At 40.5% G+C, this 21,415-nt stretch overlaps 1 protein-coding gene across 1 annotated transcript in view; it reads left to right on the forward strand.

Moving 5' to 3' along the window:
* The window catches only part of MYO1D (myosin ID), a 164,343-nt gene that overhangs the window by 24,688 nt on the left and 118,240 nt on the right, over positions 1-21,415 (forward strand). The window contains exons 2-10 of the mRNA XM_042787118.1: positions 12,110-12,318; positions 13,165-13,258; positions 14,068-14,233; positions 15,806-15,859; positions 16,799-16,894; positions 17,989-18,105; positions 19,336-19,539; positions 20,676-20,821; positions 20,904-21,018. Of these exons, the coding sequence (XP_042643052.1) occupies positions 12,110-12,318; positions 13,165-13,258; positions 14,068-14,233; positions 15,806-15,859; positions 16,799-16,894; positions 17,989-18,105; positions 19,336-19,539; positions 20,676-20,821; positions 20,904-21,018 (1,201 nt within the window). The remainder of the gene's footprint in view (positions 1-12,109; positions 12,319-13,164; positions 13,259-14,067; positions 14,234-15,805; positions 15,860-16,798; positions 16,895-17,988; positions 18,106-19,335; positions 19,540-20,675; positions 20,822-20,903; positions 21,019-21,415) is intronic.

Here is a 21,415-nt window from a genome sequence, read left to right on the forward strand (position 1 = left end):
TCCTTATTTCCTGGTGTTTGCTTATCAGCATTAATGACCTATGCACTGTAGCAGCAATTTATCAAAGCTTCTGCTTTTTCTGTATATAGGATTATTTCCTTACCTGTTAATGCAAGTCTGTACTCCAGATAAAAGGCCAAAGAATGGGTGCTCAAGAGGAGTGTAGATATGAAGTGTCAAATTCCTTTGTTCTCTTTCTCAAAGGACAAAGATGCGAACAGGAAATAACTTTTCCTGTAAGACTCTCTTGAATATATTTAGGAGGAAAAGAGTTATTTCATAAATACATTCCACTCTCCTTTTGACAAAACCGGGATTTGTAGCGGTTTTGTTGGCACTGCATGAAAGTGCTGAGAATGAAACGCTTGAACCCTGTCCTTATCTGCAAGTCCACCAAACCATTTCATTGTATCCCAAAGCTATAAATGCATTTTCTTACTGGATTGTATAAGCGATTGTTTTATTCATCAGATTCACTTAGAAGAGCAGGCCAGAAGAGTGTGTGCAATATTTACTAGGAGGAACCTTGTGTAAATATAAACTTTAAATGTTAGTTTTACATATATATATGTATATATAAATATATGAAAAAAGGTAAAAATACAATGGAAATACTATACTCAGTGTGGATTTGGATGTGTACACACAGTAATGTAGTAATGACTGTTGCATTACAATATATTAAATATTTAAAATGCAAGTAATAAGGGTAATATAATTTGTGGGTTTCAATTCTTTCATTAATAGATGTGGAAAACAGTGTTATGCTTGAGCCAGATCCGAACAGAATTTCTTTAGTTAACAAATGGCCACATTGGGGTGAGGATGTCAGCTTTGCTGCTGCTTCTCGTTGAATAAGCATGCATTTTACATGGGTTTTATAGAACTGAAGTAATGATACGCCTGTGCTGATATATAATGGTTGGCAGCTGTATTCCACTATGGATTGCTACTAGACACCTAAATGTATGGATCGCCAGTGCTTTCTGAATAACAAATCAAAATATTTTGGGAAACTTGAAGCACTGTTGTTTTCAGAAGTCTTTGCAAAACTGGCAATAGATCCATTTTCCTCATTTGTTATTGCCTGCTGGAGGATGATCACTAAGTGCGTTGGGAAGCTGATATGACAACATTTCTGAGTTTATAATTATTACTTATTCAGTAAGATCTGTATTATTTCTACTGCGCAAGTATTGAGATATCTATTCGTCTCTTCTGCAGCAGGGGCGAATGTCAGAAGGGTAACACAAATCTCTTAACTTGAAAACCGTAGAAAAAGAACATGGGAAAAAAAAAATCTTTTCTATCTAGTAGATGATTTCATATATATTTTTAAAAGGTGTAAAGAGATTGACAGTTTATGACTGCAGACTTGTTGATTCAAAGTGTATTTATTTGTGTTTCATTCCAGTGTGTTGCTGTTCTGCAAGGGCTTAGCAGCTGATTGCTCACAGGAGGAGGAGAGAACCATAGCTGCACTGGGAGGAGGATAGTCAGCTCTGAACTGTTAACTAAACTGATTTCTAGAAAAAAATTAACCTAAATAAGGCTGATAGCAAAATGAATTTGAAAGCCTGTGCTGCTATTCCAGGAAATAACAATTACTTTCAGCCGTTATTTGAAGATGTAACATGTATGTCATAGCCATGGAGTAATGTTGTTTGGAAGGGACCTGTGGAGGTCATTTCATCTAACACCCTGCATTAAACTGGGCCAACTCCTTTGTTACTTGTGTCAAAAATGAATGTGATAATCCTGGAAATAAGCAGCCGTGCAGTTTTATGCGGTGCTGTTGGTTTTGAGTAATTAGATCTGCCAAAGCTGACAGTAAGCACTTGACCACCAGTCTAGGCTAAAATTGTACTTTCAGTAAATAATTAGTGGCAAAACATTGTTATTAAACTGATGGCAGTTTAGCATTGCTCTGACTTTTGGTGATTGTCACTAATTTTACCTAACGAACAATACTTTACAGAAGTAGGAACCTGCTAGAACTCTTTGGCTGGTATGTAGTCGGAAAAGATCCTGTTTTAAATAGTTTCAGAGGGCTGTGAATTCTACTGGCCTAGAATTAAAAATGCAAGGGTGTGGTCAAAGTCATCTTGGCTTGTGGAAGATCAGTTGTAGCTATTTTACTTATTAATTGAGTGGTGTTTGTGCTGTCTCACAATATTATTTGAATAGTTTTTCAGCTACTGAGTGGGAGCTATCTGGACAGAAAAAGTATGTAAAATCTACAGGAAGTAAATGAACACAATCTTTCTGGTGATAATTTAAAACGATAAAACAAGGAGCATGTAAATAAAGTAATCTGGTTTAATAATCAAACTATTTAAGTCTTTTTTCATATTGCTCATGTTCCCCTTGCATTATCATTGTTTAACAGTGCATTTAGAAATTCAGTCCTTTTGCAATGAATGATGAATGCATAAATAACAGCACTCCTACTGCTCAGATGTTATTCAATTCAAATAAAGTACTTAACTGTTGTGCAAATTCATTTGCTTATCTTGCCTATCCTACCCTGCACTTCCATATCCACAAGGATGTTTGAGGAGTTCCCTGTTCTGTTCCTTCTTCCCTTTTCAAAGTTGTCCTTTCAGTGAGAGAGAAAGATCCTGATGCTGAATCTGCCAGGTCAGTCACACTCACAACTTCGGCTGAAAGTGCTACATTTTGTTGTAGTAACAAGAACCCCTCTTTCCAAACCAAACTTTCAGTAAAATCTTAATTGCTGTTTAATTGGAAGAACAAACCTTGTGTATTCACTGGGCCTTTTCAGCACTGATATGCATACTAATCTTGTTTCTGTAGGGCTTAAGGGTTTGTCTTCCAGGGCACCTTCTGCTCTATTCTTGCTAACAGGGGAGAGACTGAGAGGTGGTGAAAACAGGATTTCACTGCAGTTCTGGTTCAAATTGCTGTTAGGAACATGAAGCTTTTCCAATACAAACAGAAAATACAAGAAAGTCCCACAACAAACCTGAACCAAATCTGTGACCAAAAAGTGGGAAGCTTTTCCTGAGTAGACATTCTTGCAAGGAAGCATGAGAAAAACGCCTTTCTTTCAGCCTGAATAGTTAATGGACATACTGTGTTGAAAGGTATTTGCTTTGTGATTTCCAAACTTAGTTTTCCCCTCCATTGCTTATGACTCTTACTTTATGTTAGCTGGCTGAAGGTGTTGGTGTCTGTCCCGCAGGGAATGGAGTTGGTCATGATCTCGCACACCCCAAATCCAGATTGTGGCTGACCATCACTGACCCTTCAGCAGACGTGGCAGAAGGGAATCTTTGGCAGAGGAGCTGGGTGGGCAGCTGTGGGTGGAGTATCTTCATCTGCTGCTTTGGGACTCAGCAGTTTGCCTGCTGAAGCCCTTAGTTGGTAATCTAATGTGCTGCTAGGACAGTTTATGAGCCAAACCCACAAGAGCTGTGTTAAGTCACAATATGCTGTAAAACACATAAATGCCTAAAGAAGTCTGCCTGTTTTCATGGCCAGAAAACAAACAGTCCTATTCAAGGACTATCTACTGGTCCTGGTTTCGGTGAGTGAGTGGCTGCATGGTGTTTGGCTGCTGGCTGGGTTTAAAATGTGACAATACTCAATATTTGTGTTTAGGTGACACGGTGCACATCACTGCAACAACTCTAAAAGAAATCCTAATTATGTGGAAACATAAGTAATATTTGTGCATTATTTGCATATTTTTCATTATTGTATTATTTGCATGGCCTGTGTTAGTAAGGCATCTGATTTTATTTTAGATCTAATGTTACCAAAACACTAGGCAAGCCTTTTGGAGTGCTTTTAGATGGTGTACTGTATCTTAGTACTGCAAGATGATTCTTGGGGGTTTTGAGCCCTGTATCAAAACAATGCTGTATTCAGGAGACTCCAGCAGCTTTCACAGATCAGCACTGGGCATGAGCTTAACAAATGCAGAATATTCCTTTACAGCAGGACAATGAAGCATGTGAACACCAGTGTCTCATGGCCAGCTGACTGCAAAAGGAGTCTCTCAAGCATCTACAAAGAAAACCTGTGAAATACTGTGATTGTACCTTGACACCTAGGCTTGTGGAATAAATAAACGTGTAGTTACACATCAGTACAGATTGTTAATTGTGCAGTGTATGCAGAAAATTGGGAAGGTGGTATAGTATACAATGTATGTGTAAGAAAGAGATGGCTTAGAAGATAAGGTTAAAAGTCATCATCAGTACAGTTGCTGATGTGGCTTCAGGTTATGTTTGTACAAGGATGCTGCTGTATCAGGGTCATCAGCAGCAATGTGAATGGCTTTTTTCCTGAAGTTACTGGAGAAGTTAGGAGGAAGTAACAGAGTATCAGTCATGGTCTCTGTTTTTTTTTCTGCATATTTCTTGATCTTTCTGTTGGGTTACAGGATTTTATAGTTCCTTCAGCATCCCTTGAAAGAAAGGTTGTTATTCAGAAGTACAAGCGAGTCCTTGCCTGGACGCTATTCAGAGAAACCTGCCATTGCAGAATTCACACACCAGTGAACCAGGGCAATGAAACCAGACTGTATCTTCTGCATGATGCAGATCTGTCCAACCACCAGTCATTAGTCTGGTTTTTGCCTTTTGTGCTGCAATTTTGTCCACTGATACATTTGAAGGTAGCACACCCTTTAACACAGTGGCGTATAAACTGATGAACGAGGCTGAATTCCCGCAATTGAAGGCTGAGATAATCATGGTGTGGCAGGCTACAGTTAATATGGACATGGGGTTTGGAAAGAGGAGGTGGTGAATGAAGGTAAAGTGTTGGGTTTTTTTTTAGTACCTGAATGCTGTACTATCAGAGTGGAAGGAACATAATGGATCATTAAGTCAGTTGCTGGTCAGTGCAGGAAGCCAAATCTTCTAAACACATCCCTAAAGTTCAGCAATACCCGGCAGAGCTTGCTAGTCCTTGCAACTTCTGTTGAAAAGCTCTTCCAGGACTGCGGCCTTGACAGCAAGCTTTCAGTTTCAAGCCTGTGCTGGCCAGGGTAAATAATTTCCATTTTTCTTTTGTATGGGCCTGTGTATTTTTTTTTTTCTCCTGGCTACACGTCAAGATGATATTCATCTACCCATGTATTTACAGAGTGATTACTTCCACCTTTTCTTCCTCCTCAGAAGTTTTATCAGTCTTACTCATTTAAGTTAGTTCTCTTAACTGACAAGCTCTAGGCTCTTCTGCATACATGCTTCAATTGACTTCACATGTGATCGGAGCAGAAAGAAGAACCTACCTGACTTTTGAGCTTTCTTTTTCTTTTTACTATGCTTGTATAGATTATGTGGTTTTAGTTGATAGATTAAGAAATTAGAGATTACGGGTAAACCGCAGTCTTGTTTGTTGCTATCCCAAGCCTGTTCTGCTCTTTGCTGGTTAGATGTGGGATCATAGGATAATTCAGCCTCAGGAGGGCATTCAGGGCAACCTCCTGCTCAAAACAGAGTAGTATGATTAGTATGATTACTGCATAAGGATTTTACAGGATTTCAGCCAGAATTTTCACATGGAAAGCGTCAATGTATTTTACTGCTCTATGCAAAGAAATCAGGAGCAAGCTTCTTTCCTCTGTCTGTGCTCAATAGCAACTCTCTCACATGTGGATTGGAATAAAACCACAAAGCATTATGTTGTCCCTGGAAGCTTTTCAAAGGACTTTCTTTTGTCTTATCTATTTCAAGTCTTCTTGCACCTTTTGCCATGTTTCTAGAAATGTAAAAAGAGCATGCAGTGCTTCCCTGCTGTAGGAGAGACAGCTCAGTCTGTCTGACGCAAATAGAAACAAAAGTTCAGTGACTCCTATGTTTAGTGGTTTGGCATCTTTTCAGTGCAAGGTTAGTAATTTAACTTCATGTTTAAGGAGAAGGATTTTAATATTCACATTTCTAGCTAGCTGCATTTCACAGTTTTAGCCTTTATTCAGTGTTCATTAGAGCGAGCTTAGCATCCATCTTCCATTTTCCTTTACCCCAACCTTACCAAGTGGGTTTACAAAACTGCGTGGATGACTCAAGGGTCAGCTGTGTTGGAGCTGAATCAGCCTCGTCAAATTACAGTCAGTTTGCTTAAATGTTAATTTGTTGGGGAAGATATGGCACCAGTCATTTATAGTTTACTATTTTCTTTTGAAAAAAAATTACATCATTACAAAGGACTCTTTTAATCTTACTTCCAAAGTTGACTGTGAAAATTGCAGATGAATGAAGTATTCCTCACCCTGCCCTTTCTGCTCCCTCTGTACAGGAAAGGAGTGGTGCAGAACGTGCACTGAATGGCATTTCCTATTTTGTTAAACTGGCAACCTCTGAAAACTGAATCCATGCAGGACAACTGCAAGCAAAAATGTCACCTGCACGTTAAATGCACAATGGGCAGGAACTTAAATTCCAGTTTTTCTGGCCCTGAGGATGCATCAAAATATTGTAGACATGCATATTCAGAATCGTGAGAGACTTGAATTGTTTTCCTAGCACAGGGGGGTAATACTGACTGGACAGTTTTTTGGTCTGTTTTTCCAAGTGCAACAAGAATATTTTAGCTATAATTCTGCCAGCGCAAATCCTGTTTATCTGAGTTCTCTTGTGATGAGGATGATTTGCTATAATACAGTTCGTGAGCCATTTACTGAAAGACTCTAAAGTCATTCTTTTGTGCTTGACAGCTGAGTTTATTTTAAAATTTACCTAAAATAAAGTCTTTAAGTAGCACTGAATTCTCAGCAGAGAGACCTGGTATCGCATATAAAAGGCACAGTTGTCTGACACACACAGGCAGGGTGAAGTGTGCTTAAGCAAAGTCATTCTACTTCCCAAAGCATGAGAAGAATAGTTGTTCCTCTGTGTCAGCACAGCGGGCTATACATTCTTGCATTTAAAAACAGGTAAATGAGATTTCACTGCCAGAAGTCTACTTAAATTCCCTTCCTTAGTGAACACATCCTAAAGGCCCATCCTTGACTCTCCATGTACATCTCTTCATGAATGCAAGTTTTAATTAAATGTCTTCATGTGTGTATGCAATGAGAATGGAGTCACAGCCTGCAGTAATGGGTTTTTAATGTATATATTTCATAGTATAAAAATCACTATGATCGCATGGGGTGTTTGCAACAGGAGAAGGACTTGTCCCTCTTCTGCATGCCAGAGAGGTGTGCAACTGCTAGGTCATTCTTCTTCCCGTGCGCAAAGGAGGAAGGAAGAAGAAGCAGCAGTGCTTTGGAGTTAATGAGTAGGTTGGAAATAGCTAATAGTTTGAAACCATCAGCTTTTATTCTTCTAACCTTCAGAGGTACTAGGTTAGCTGTTGACTAGTACAGGCTGATGCATCTGTAGCGCTCCCTGGCCTGAATTATTTGCTTTTGATTTTTTTTGTTGACGTTTCTTTTACTTTAAGCCATTGCTGTACAATTAAACCGAAAGTTGGTCTTCAGTTGATGGCTGTGTTGTGACTTCTTGTCATGAAGATGCTCTGTTTCTGGAGCATCTGTGTAGCATCAGGGAGCAGGAAGAGGTTGAGACCAAGCTGCTTTACTGAGCACCTGCTAATGCAGGAACGCTTTAGTGCGTCTGCATGTGTGTAAAGCAGAATATGATGTCCATCTGTGATCAGTGGTGAGAAAGGAGTAGTTCCAGATGGGAGAAAGTCTTTTCCGAGGAGAAAATGATCTATAATACCAAAAGCAAAACTTCAGCTCTCTTAAAGTAACAGAAAATGAGACAACTGGTGACATGATTTTTCCAGCAGTTGCTCTGCTCCTCAGATATTAGACGGGTGGAGGGAGAGGCTGGCAAAGTGTGTTTCAGAAGAGCCGTTTCACACCCCAGCGAAGCCCAGCCTGTCTGCAAACTGATCCCCTCGTACCTGGCAGAGGTTATCTCAGAAATTATGCTGGATTCTAGAAATAGCAATAAGCTTGCAGAGTGCTGCCTGCTGTCTGTGATCCTGAGGAGTTTCTGTTTATCTTTCAGTACAGAGGAGTTACCATGTAAATGATTAATTAGAAATTCCCTTTATAATTTGAATTGCAGCATTTGGCGTGGCGATTGCATGGTAGGGTGCCTTTGTTTAACAGTCTGCATTCTGCAGATGTTGTTTTGGAGTATGGGTTCCAAGTCTTGCCAACTAACTCTTTTCTTTATTTGTACTGAGTGCATTTGAAGTTGCATCATTTCCTCGGTAAGAACAGTTTTATTTTTGACTGGAGTGTTTGTCAGGTGGGAGAAATCCTAAATGTGAGTGCTCTCTGGTGGTGAAGATTTCTGCTTCAGTTTTCTGATTTCTGCAGTGTATTTTCCAATGGTAATTGGATGTGAACATAGGATGTCTGGACTTGAGGATGCATTTTTTTTCAACTGCATAAAAATAAAAACTACAAAACAGAGTAAGACTTGCCCTGGCAGTCTTCTTTCCTAGACAATAATTTCTATTCCTTTAAATGATTAATGTTCTGTGACCTGCTGGTTTATATTTTCTCACTATCAATCGATGTTTTAACAAGGTAATAAAAACAAGTATAAAAACTTCTCATGAAAGAGCTGATGTTCTTCATCAAAATAACACACAAGGATTAAATATTGTGACTTTCTTTTTGGCTGCTCAGCTAGATTTCAGATGCCAGAATAATAAGTGGAAAATTCAGAAGACAGTGATACAGAAACTATTCAAACAGCATCATTGTGGAGAAATCTTTTCTCCTCCAAGTTGCAACACAAGGTGGTGTGATTTTCATGATACGCACAAACTGAGGCTTGACTGTGGGGGTGCCAACCCCCTGGACTGGGTACAGAGGTTCCTTTTAGCAAGTGTGCTGCAAATTGGTTTTAATAACAAAAATCAACTCCTATGTGTTACATGCTTTCTACTGAAATAATCACACCATCCTTTATGTTAATGAGCTTTCCCTTGATGGGGTGCATTGCCCCAATTGATGACCCTTTCTGAAAAGCACGGGATAACTTTGTTGTCTGGTTTTGTGACCTTGCCTTGCAGAATGGTGAATTTAACACAGCTTGTTCCTCCCAGTTTGGACTGCTGTCGTTGGTTGTTTTCTTAAGTTTTCATGACTAGTTCTTGGGCAAGGAAAACCACGACTCTCACACCGAAGCAATGCAGCTAGGAAAACAGCCACTGCTGTTCTTGGCCTGCTGCTGTGCTGAGCTGCACTGTCTGATGAAAAGAGGCTTTATCAGCAAGGAGGGGGTGAGGAGCGACAGCTCCTTTTAGGAACATGTAAGCATAGCTCTGGAATTTTAACTCTGGTGCTACGAAGTGAAGGAACAACAGAGAGGTAAATGGGGATGTCAGTTGTTCATAAACTCTGTATCGTAAAACCAAGCTTGAGAGATCCCCAGCTGTTAAGCCTGGAGATGGATCCTTCTCCCTCATCTCCATCTGCCTTTTGCCCCAGAGATTGAAGACACAACTCATCGGAGTCTAGTAAAACCTTCTAAAACTTGACTTTGGGGCCAAATGTGAGACCTGTTGTCTAAGCCCGGAGCTGTGGAGGAAGCGAGCAGGCGGTATGTCCAGGAGCTGTGTGTGTCAGAGCTGTAACAGCTCCACGGCCACGCGAGGGGCTCCCCGGAGGGCCGGGCTCTGCCGTGGGCTGCCTGGCAGAGGCAAATCTGTAGGTTCTGCCTAGGAGGCAGTCGGGGACACTCGACTGTCAAGGGAGGAAACTTAAACTGTGCTCTGCTACTGAAAGTTTACATAATTCATTACTTAAGGAAGAGGTCAAAGTATTGGGTACTGTGATGGTGACTTGGCACAGCACTTCAGTAGGGATGTCCTTTTTTTTTTCTTCTCCCTTTCTTCTCAGCAGCTAAAACAAACCCCCTTAATCTCTCTGTGCTGACCATGAATGCTTCAGCCATGCATCTGGCATTATGCTAGGACTTAACACCTCATCCAGAAACTGCTGTATCTTTATTTTTATCATTACTAGCACCTTCAGCAATGGTTGTGTGCCTGCTGTGCAGTGACTTTTGGAGAGCAATTTGTAGGTTCTCCACTGGGCAACTTGCCTTTTTTGGATCTCCAAAAAGATGGGAAGGATTCTGCTGATTTTGATGGCCTTGTAATGGTTTCCATTACTTATGTATGTCCAAGTGTGATTTGATCTCCTTAATAGAAACAGTGCTGTGTGTGCTTGGTTTTTCTTAAGCTCTCCTATGTATATGTAGAGTCCCTCATGTGCTCCTGAGAGGGCAGAAGATGAGCAGCGTCGTGTGATCTCTGCACCCATGGGTGTCTTCTGCCTACTTGGTATCTTCTAAATACCATGATTGCCAGCAGCTTTGTGCTTCAAAGAATTAAAATTAGGGACAGCAAATGACAAGGACTGAGCGTGTGAGGCTTCCTGTGTACCTAAAAGTCTGACTTAAGAATTAGGCTGTGATTCTGTATTTCATACCAGACTTGTGTACCAGTTGCTTCGTTTTGTTGCCTATGCATTACCCATAATTTTTGTTGTGATCATTAGCTGCTGAGCTGCAGTTGGTATTGCTAATTATGATGGCCTTACCTTTCCTAAAACATTTTTGGTAGCTTTCAAACAATACATATCTCTAAAATATAAAATATCTTTGCCTTTTAAGCTCACTAATATTTTGGGAAATGAATATCAAGACTCCCTTCAGTTAAAACTGAATGCAGGAATTAAAAGACGTTTCTCAATTCTTGTGTATTTTGGTCAAGTATTTCTGGATGAAGCTGGAATTAGAGGCAAAAATCACTTTTAGAAAGTGGAACGCCAGTTGCTAGATTATATTTCTTGAGTTTTATTACACCTGCTAAAAACTAACACTGCCAAGATGCTGCAGAAAATTCTCAAATGAACAATAGAAAATGTCAAGCATGTCACCACGTGGGGGTGGTAATAAATTCAATAAAGTAATGCTAGAATTTGCGCCGGAGTCCATCAAGGATTAGGAAGGCCCTTGTACTCCATAGAGGTGTTATGGTGCCATCTAATGTTGCAAGATCTAAATACAGGGTGCAGACAGATATTTGGTGGTAGAAATGCCATAGTTTGCGTGTTGATGTCTGAATCTGTTGTCATCCTCTCTCCTCCTGAGGAGCAAATGCTGTATGAATTCTTCAGCTGTTAATCTGCAATTCCTTCTGTGCTCTTCTGCTAGATGACTTTTGATAAAATATTAATTTCTTTGGAAACATCTTTTAACTTAAACACTTTATTTTTTTTTTTTTTTCGACAAACTTATTTTCTGTTTTGCTTGCAGAAAGAATACTAAGGACCAGGTAGGCTTTAGGAAAGGTGTAGGTTAGGGCTTTTTTCACACATTCTTAAAAAGCTTTCACTTCTGGTTTAGCAGCAGTAATGATATCAAAGTGCCATCTATCAAAAAGGATGGAGTGGAAGCTAATTGCTAAAGCTGAAAGGCTGTAATTTGCTTCTTGGCTTGTATCTTTGTTTACTTTCTTGCAAATGTGATTAGACCTCTGAGTGGCTTCAAAACTTGTGCTTCTCTGCCTTGCGCTGGGTTATGGACAGCTGTAGAATGTGGAAAAAGAATTTGCCTTTAAATCCCCTTTATGAAGCAGATTATATAAGATCGCCACAAACACATGTTTACTTATTGTCAATTGTAGAAACAGTAAATGATATTAACTTAAATGTTGATAAAAAATTTCTTAGAAACATTTATTTCTGGCAGCATGTTAATGGCAACAGAAATATCTGAATATGCAGACAGCGGGCTTGATTGCATCAGCAAAGCAAAAGTTTGCTATACTCAGAAATACAGTTGGTGTTTGTACCTCAGTAATCTGGTTGGCCATGCATCGGTAAGTGAAATAGCAGTAGAAATTTTCTTTGTAGGTGGCAGGATTCAAAGCTACCCCTAGTTCTTAGTCCTTTTAACATCAGGTCTCTATGCTAACATGCCATCCGGGCCACGCTGGTCACATAATGTCTGTAGTCAATGTTTAATTATAATGTTTCAGTGCAATGATGAATTGAAGAGTTCACCTGATGAAATGGGCAACTAGCTTGAAAGACATATTCTGAATCTCTATGTATGACTAACTCCCTTTCTTCCTTTTGTCTCATCCTGGGTAGGTTTGAAAAAGGACGGATTTATACATTTATTGGGGAGGTGGTCGTTTCCATGAATCCTTACAAAAACTTGAACATCTATGGGCGTGACATGATTGAGCAGTACAAAGGAAGGGAATTGTACGAGAGGCCTCCTCACCTCTTTGCAATTGCTGATGCTGCTTACAAAGCAATGAAGAGGAGATCTAAAGACACCTGTATTGTAATATCAGGTAAGCTGAAAGAGCTTTGCATTATGATGGACACTTGATCTTTGTAAAATTCTAGGCAGACAAAAAATGATTTGGCTAATGACAGCGTTTTATAAAAGAAAGCTTCATTAATCTTAAAACTGTTTATTTGCATTTGAATCTGTGTGTGGAGACCTTGGCAATTATTTCTTATCTAATTCAAGAGCTGGTGTCAGTCATTAGCTTAATCTGTGCGTGCCAAGTGATAATTTAAACCTTTGCTTGCTCTGCCTGTGTGAATGGAGATTAGTGAGAACAGGGGTCCTGTCTCTCTTTCTAGAACTGCTGATTTTTGCCCCTTAGATGACTGGCCAATGTTTTGTTCTCTGTTTTGATGGCTGGTCTGATTGCTTGTCGTGGCTCTAACAGTGGGAACAGGGCTTGTACCATGAACGGTTGCTATCTGGATCCTGGCACTTCGTTTCCTTGATGTTCCCGTGCTTTAGCAGCTCTGAAAAGGGAGAGACCCGAGATGGTGTGCTGAACAGTAGCCTCTTGTACTGCAGTTCCCGGCACTGCTGCTAGCTGAGCCTCTGCATGCCAGTCTTTCTCCTCTAACAATATTCCTTTTGATCCTCTGTGTGCCAGGCCTTTTACCAACCTGTGAGATCTGACATCGTAACTGCTTCTGAGTCAGCATAGCAGCAACAACCAGGCAGAGTTATGGCTATATATAGAAAACGTTCAAAGTGCACACAAATAAGATTGCTTTAAAAAAAACTTTAACAAAACCCCCAAACCCTGTTGGGGTAGAATTGAGATACACTGTTCAGTGATTTGCTTTGCTTTTTTTGATCTGTTGTGTCACCTTTGTATTTGTGCCCTCAGGTGAAAGCGGGGCTGGGAAAACTGAGGCCAGTAAATATATTATGCAGTACATAGCAGCCATTACCAACCCTGGTCAGAGGGCTGAAGTGGAAAGGTAAGGGCTTTGTAGAAAAATAACTGAAATTGTTTTGTTTATGGATGTCTGTCTGTGGACTGTATAGCACTATGTTATTAGATGGCCTCTTATACTAGCTACAGGCTGATCTTCACAACATTTACTGAACTTCTTCACATACTACTTTTACCCTGGGAATTTTGCAATATTGATTGCTAAAAACATGTAGAAAAATTTATTTTGAAAGTGTGATCTTTTAGTAGCTTTGTTTTTATATATTCCAAGTGATCCTAAGCATAAATTTTGTTTGAACTTTCAAAATAAAAGCAGTATCTAGAAATCATGTTTCCTGTGGCAAATTGCCTGAAATATGTGTATGTTAGAATAGCATGTTGAGTGCAAAGAACGTATTTCATGACCTTTCGGGCTTGCATGTGGAAAATGTGCCTGTTGGTCCTCGAGTAATAGTTTTTGAGCGAAGAATGTGGCTTTTTGCTGAATACCTACCCCGACAAAAATTTTGCAGATGTCTTGCAAAAGAGTTCAAGAAATTGGTTTAAAAAACTTTTATATGTGAAAGGAACTGAATTTTTGATGCTATTTTCAGTGGGAGGATCTGGTCTTTGGTTTGCATTTTCTTGGCTCCGAGGAACATTGCCGAAAGCTCCCGGCTGATTTCCCAGGGGATTGCTAATGTCATACACATCTGCCCAAATATGTCATCAAAGAGCATCTCTGCTGTTACTAAATTCTTCTGGAGAAATAAATGCCCGTGAAAAAAAATTTCATGGTTTGAGTATACAAGTCTGGACTTACCCTGTTCTCTTTTCCATTTGTCTGTACTACAGAGTGAAGAACATACTGCTGAAATCCAACTGTGTGTTAGAGGCCTTTGGCAATGCCAAAACAAACCGTAATGACAATTCCAGCAGGTTTGGAAAATACATGGATATCAACTTTGATTTTAAAGGAGACCCGATAGGTGGGCATATCAATAATTACTTATTAGAAAAGGTAAGCCGTGCTCACTGTTAGAGTTAGAGGTTTTTGTGTAGTTACTTTTGTAGTATGTCTTACCATTAGAAAGTTTTCCTTTGAAACGTGGTATGTCAACAGGTGATGTATGAGGGCACATAATCTCATTAAATCTAGTGCTTAGTTTTATTTCAGGAGTTAGTATTAAATAACTGAAATGCTGCTGAAGCACTGGCCGTGCCCTGTTACTTTAACACCACTGCTTTTAGAGCTCACCACATAAGGGACTAGTGTTACTCAAAAGCCTGTGTGCATATAAGTGTATGTACTTTGTATCCAGAATAAAAGCTGAGATTAATTTAACATCTGCAAAACTCCTTCTTTATGAGTTCCCACATAGAGATCTCACCAGTGAATAAAAGAAGATATCTAGGTCTGTAAGTAGCAACAGTATGCTTGAGAAGTATTATTCTGGAGTAATGCCACAGCCTCATGCAATCTTTTAGTGACTTTGCTTTCATATATTACAAGTAATTCTAAGCATAATTTTTTTTTTCCCCCGTGTCATTTAAGTGGTGGCTGAAAACATTGGAATATATAAAACTCTATAGAGAAACTGGGCATGATCTATTGACAGTTCTCATTATGTGTGAGACACGTCTGGCTTTAATTTGTATATTTGACCACATCTGCTAACATGCTTTTTTGTTTGTGAGTTTTACTTTTCCCTTTATTTCCCTGAAGTCTGTTTTCAGAATAAACACTTTATTTAAAAAACAAAACAAAACAACAAAACCAAACATTTAACATGTGATACTTTCATGTAAGGAAGAGGTGGGGCTGCAGCTGCTGTGACTTAAATCCTGACCATTTGTTTCGTATTCCTGACTTCTACCATGTTTGATTTGTTGCCATTTTGAATGCAGTTGAGGCTCTGGTCCAACCACAAGCAGTTAACAGAGGGTGACTTTGCACTGCAGCAGGAACACACGCCTCATCACTCTCCACAGTACAAACTTCTAGCATAGAATAAGGATATAGTGACTTAATTTCTGCTGCGTTTAACTTTTTTTTGGTGCTGTTTTATGCTGGGTTGAGCTGAGTGCTCTGAAGGTGGAGCTATCGCTTGCTCCCTAAATCAATGCCCTTGTGTTGGAGCCGGGTGCTCACTAACACAGTGGCTGGGTGCTGTTGGTCAGCCTGTCCTGGGGTTGTAGAAATGGTTACCATCAGGCCCTAACTATGTCCCGTGGAGCATTTGTCTGTAGTCCCAGAGTCCTGTTTCTCATTTCCAGTGATTAAATAACTCTTAAACTAAAATGACGTTTTACTTGACTCAGCCATGAAAGCAATTCTGCAGTTGCCACATGGGATTCCTGGTTGGAAGCAGGGCATTGCAGCTGTTACACAAGCTGGTCTTTTCGATTATAGACTTCAAACTCCATGGTCGTGCCTAGCTAATAGTGTTCGTAACAGACTTATTGTAAGATAAGATTAGTTTGGAGGTGTCTAGCAGTGGTGAACCGATGCATCGGTGTCTAAGGGGAGGTGCTGGGGTAGCAGGCTGTCCACATCCAGAAATACCTGTCTGTGTATTTTGTTTCCCCACAGTCTCGTGTGATTGTGCAACAGCCAGGAGAACGAAGCTTTCATTCTTTTTACCAGGTTCGTATTCGTTTGCTGAAACAAATGACTTTTCTCAAGTTTCCAAGACATGATAGGCAAAATATTTAAAGCTTTCACCCTCTTGTGTGTTTTGCAAAGGGTTCCCTTGTTGTTGCATCTTGGGTGATCTTAGGTTCTTTAATTCTTTAAAGAGGCCTGATCTGGGGAAGGAGCATGGGAAGATTTATTTTTTTCTATCCTCCAATTCCATATTAACACATTTGTAAACTTAAAAGGAGGCTAACTAAACAAATATGGTAGAATATTGGGCTTTGACTCACTGTTTTATTTGTAATAAGCCTAATCTCTCTATTTTCTCTTGGGGCCTTTAGTCCATATGGAAGCAATTTTATGACACCAAGCTGACTTTCTTTTTTTTTGTGGGGGTTCTTTTTAATGTCTTCCATATTGTGTGGTGGTTCCTTTGTGTGTCCTTTGGGGAAAATGGTCGGCCTATTAGTGTAACCTTTATTCTCAGTTTTGCAGTGAGGGAAACGTAGGTTTGTTTATTTTTTTTCCCACTTATTCAGTACTCCATGATGGCATGTTAGCACCTTTCTCATGAATGTGTTGTTTCCATATTGGACAGTCTGTGTATAACAGAGAAGGTAAATGTGCTTGCCAAGTCACATCTGTGTCATGTCACAGACGTAAACATGTCTGATCTGTGAAGAGGTTCGGGCTTGTTTTCTAAACGGTTGTGTCACTCCCAAGGACAGTCAATTTAGACAACCTCTTTCTGGGGGTCAGAGCCCCACAAGGATGCAGACCGTGTATTTTGCACATGTTGTGCTTGTGACTCCAGATACTGTAGCTGATTCTTCTGTAGCAGTAAGTGAATGTTTTTATGATTTTGCTTGTCAAGCAATTGAGTAAGAAACAGAAAAGGAAGGATCTTATTTTTTTCATTCACCGTTTCTTAAAATACTCTTTGTACAGCTCCTCCAGGGGGGTTCTGACCAGATGTTACGTTCTTTACATCTTCAGAAGGATGCATCTGCATACAACTATATCTGTCCTGGAGCACAGCTAAAGGTGAGGGTGTTATCAGCAAGTTAGAGGTAACTTGTCTTAAAATTGTAAACACTTCTTGAAATGCTTAAAGTACTTCTGAGCTAGAGAAGCTGAGACCAATATTTATGGGATGAATATGGAAAGGTGGCACTGATGTGCTATTTTTAAAGGAGTTTCTGGCCTTGGAAGACAAGCATACGTGTACTTGTGCATGCTACATTTGTGTCTGCTTATAAAAAGCAATAAAGTGTAGTAGGAGAGACATCACCTTTGTTAATAAATGCAGGGATAGGTATTTGACCCATTACCAGTGACAGACTTTTCATGCTTCATAATGGGTAACTTAAGCTGCTTTCTGGATCCAAAAGCCATAAGGACTCATTTTTTTTTACAGTAGGACCATTCAAGTTACTGAAGCATTCATTCTTTATATCTGACTTATCCTCAAGGGGGCCTCTGAGCAGGAAAGAAGAGAGCAAATCCGTAAAGTTTTTAGAACAGCAAGATCCCGAACACTTTAAATGTCTGGAGTTGTCCCTAGTGTTGTCCCTCTGAAGCAAGGTCCAGACAAAAGGCTCCCTGGTTTCCCAGTTGCTTTCTGGAGATGCTCTTTGGCAGATAAACCCATAGACCTTCTCAGATGCCTTTATCAGTTTCTCTAGAAATCTGCAGCAAAAACAAACCCAGATGATTGGGGGGGGGGGGGAGGCAGAGCCTCATCTTGAGAAAGATGATGACTAGAAATTTAGTGCTGGTGCTCTGCAGCTTCTACTCAGAGGGTCTGTGACTGCACTACTTGTAACTGTTCTAATTTTTTTTTAAGTATCATTTCTACTCTTTCACAATAAATTCCACTGGGATAGTATTGAACTATTTAATTGTGCTGTGATGGATTTCTGTATCTCTGCTGCTAGTATACATGTGTGTCCAATGCAGGGTTCAGCGTACAAGCATACAGTATGGCATTAGAATAAGTTGAGAAATCTCAATATAGTGTCGTGCATCTGAAAAATAGCAAAGTACATATCTATTTCCCATGGGCTTGCAAAATCTTTGCTTTCTCACAGCAGATTCCCATTAAGCCCCTCATGTCCCAAACATCTCTTTCCCCTCAGTGTTCCATCAGTGATGGTGCAGAGTTCAAAGCAGTAGCTGATGCCATGAAAGTGATAGGCTTCAAGCAAGAGGAGATTCAGACTGTCTACAAAATTGTGGCAGCCATCCTTCACTTGGTAAGCTCTCTGCCTGCAGGTATGAGTAGGCTGTTCTTCAGGAGAAGTTGAGCACCATACTTGTACTTCCAGCAGCTCTAATTTTCTTGCTGTAGAAGCAGTTGGAAGATCTGTTGGCTGGAAAAGTGTATATAGTTTACAACTTCCAGTGATGAGTGAAACTCCTTCATGAAATAAGACACTGCAGTCATGATGGAAGATCACATTTGTTCCTGCATATTCCAGATCCTAAAACAGACATACTACTAAGTACTGGGAGCTGTTAAATGTTCTGAACAGGAATGATTTGGGTTTGGCAGCGAAGGGGTAGGGAGCTCTCACCTCGCTGTCCTTCTGTCCCCTTTTACCCTCACACTTGCCACCAGCACCGTGGTTTTGCTGGAGGGATGGTATTTCACTTCATGGTGGAGGCTTGAGCACAGCTGGATACAGGAGACCTTAATTCTCTGTATTCTGATGCTAAGGAAATCCTTCCCTCAACCCGTGTTCTCCTGGGGCCCACAGAGGCTGCTCCTCTGCGCAGTGTCCCTGTAGCTCAGCTCTTCCATTTCCTTGCGGACGGAGGCACTGCGGGTGGGCAGGAGGACGACAGCAAAGAAAACTGCAGCTTTTTTCCAATTCTTTCTCCTCTGTGGGATAGTTGTGCCTCAGTGCTGGGGAAGGAACGGAGGCAGAGCAGAGTCAGGCCGTGCAGGCGGGGTGTGAGACCACCCACTCCTGCAGGTTATGCAGTGATGTTGCTACTTAATCCTGGCACGGCAGGTATTCCGCAACAAATCTGTTGTGGTAGTGTGCTGTCAGTCCAGTCCTATCAGCCCTGCTGACTTGTCAGCTTCCCCCGAATATTCACATTACCTTTGTGGGTGATAGCGTTTCTGTGGCAAACGGCAGTGAAGATGAAATGTTACATCCAGCGTTTGTATACGGAATGTAATTTCCCATCACTAGGCTCTGAATCTTGTGACAGTGTTTGATTAAACCTCTGGAAGTGTTAGATGTAATTTTTTTTCCAAAACCTCAGCTGAACACTAAGCAGGAATTCTTTTCTTTGAGTCAGGCTTTGCTGCTTCCACAGATGTTGGAGCTTTGTGGATACGTGGATATGCAAGGCCCAGCCCTTCTAATGTGTTAAGAGATTTACTGACTTGAATAACAGGTGGAACATGGATGAACCTGGGGTGTACTGATTCAGACAGATTGAGAAATCTAGTTCCTTGCTACTTATTGCAGGGCAATTTGAAGTTTTCTGTGGATGGTGATACACCTGTAATAGAAAATGGCAAGGTTGTGTCGATCATCGCAGACTTGCTGTCAACAAAATCTGACATGGTGGAGAAGGCTCTTTTGTTTCGAACTGTAGCTACAGGTCGGGACGTCATTGACAAGCAACATACTGAACAAGAAGCCACCTATGGTAGAGATGCCTTTGCAAAAGTGAGTTTTAATTTCCTTTCTCTACATCCAATATTGTATGTGACAGTAACTCATACACATTTCTTTTGCTTTTGCCTTCTGGTTGAGTTGTACTTGATACAGCAAAGAATTGTGATGCCTGAGGAAGGCATTCAGTATTGAATTGCCTTCATAATTGCACATTTTTCAATGCTCAGGTCCCAGTAGGTTTCCTGTGTGGATCAATAAGTATAGTGCTTGCTGAGACATGGGGAGTCTGTACTTCATGTGGATTTATTACTGACTGTATGCACTCCTGTGTTCTGTAGGGGGATTGCAGAGCAGCACGGTCCCCACCCTTCCCTGGCTGTGGCACAGCATGCACCACAACCAGCAGTGCCTGCGGCACATGAAAGGGGGGAGGGAGCTGCAAGCCTGGCTTGCTGGCAACTGCAAAAAGACCACATTGTACAGGGCTGAATATTTTACGAAATATGATCCTTGACTTCACTGAGCAGTTAAAGAGTAGAAAGTGGAACTGTAACATCTAGAACTCAGTTGGAGACCCGCAGTGCTGTCTTTTTTGGAAAGGTGGATACTGATGGCAGAGTGACAATTGTCCTTCCTCTGCTAAGAAGCCAAATGACAAGGGAAGAACAGATGAAGTTATGAAGATCCTTGCTTATTAACTTGACCTTTTTTCCTAAGACTGAATGTTTGCACAGCTTCATAGTACATTTTGAACATGTAGATTTTGAAGCTACCTATGCCTACAGAACATTTTATTTCTGAAAGGTGAACAGGAATATTTTACTGCCATTGTGTTCAGTTGTTAGGTTTCTATAGCTGACCTCTTATTTGCTTTTCAATATTGTTATATAGTTCTCAGGAATGGAAGTTATTAGGCAGCTGCAAAGCAGACTGGAATCAAATTAGGGAACTGCTGTACCTAGTAACCTCACTAGAGTTCAGGCTTTGTGTAAATGAGTTTTGGAAGAAAGAAAAAAAATGTTTTCATAGAATATCTGTTCACTTTTAGCAGAATTTAGCAAATACCTGTAGCTTATGTGTAGTTAGGGCAGTATCTTGAATTAAGCTTTGTAGCACCACATGTTGCATTTACCAGAAAGAACTGAGACAGATGCAGGCAAAATTCATCAGTATTTGTTTCCTGGCAGGCTATATATGAGCGCCTGTTTTGTTGGATTGTGACACACATCAATGATGTGATTGAAGTGAAGAACTATGACACTACAATACATGGGAAAAACACAGTCATCGGCGTCCTGGATATCTATGGCTTCGAAATATTTGACAATAACAGGTGAGCCAAGTTATTAAAGCACAATGCTGCGCCCTCCCCTTTCCCAGAAAACTCATCACCTTTTTTTCTTATGCTTTTGCAGTTTTGAGCAATTTTGCATTAATTACTGCAATGAAAAGCTACAGCAACTCTTTATTCAGCTGGTTCTAAAGCAGGAGCAGGAAGAGTACCAGCGAGAAGGAATTCCCTGGAAGCATGTGAGTGATTTGGCGGTGGGGGAGAGTTCGGTTTGAGGTCAGTGTACCAGCCATAAGTCCCAGATCTAAAGTTGCTCCACATGTACGCTCCTATCGATGTCGATAGGACATCTGTGTCCGTGCCAGCTGTACTGTCAGACTGGCTGTCGGGAAGTCAGGCTATGGAAGAAGCTAACCAGTTCTCTCACAGCATTTCTTTATTTGCCGTGGTGTGGGAAAATAAGTGGCTCCAGGTCTGAGTTAAAACATACTGTGGCATCTCTGTGATGCCACACACATCACTGTGTGTTTCTGTTCTGAGTGCTTACGTATTTTGTCTAGTTGTAGATATTAAAGTGTAAAAATCTTGAATTCAACTGTTCAAATTCCTTTCATAACACCAGGGACAAGACACCTG

Source organism: Tyto alba, unplaced genomic scaffold (assembly GCF_018691265.1).
Source record: "Tyto alba isolate M040663 unplaced genomic scaffold, T.alba_DEE_v4.0 Super-Scaffold_12, whole genome shotgun sequence".
Taxonomy (NCBI): domain Eukaryota; kingdom Metazoa; phylum Chordata; class Aves; order Strigiformes; family Tytonidae; genus Tyto; species Tyto alba.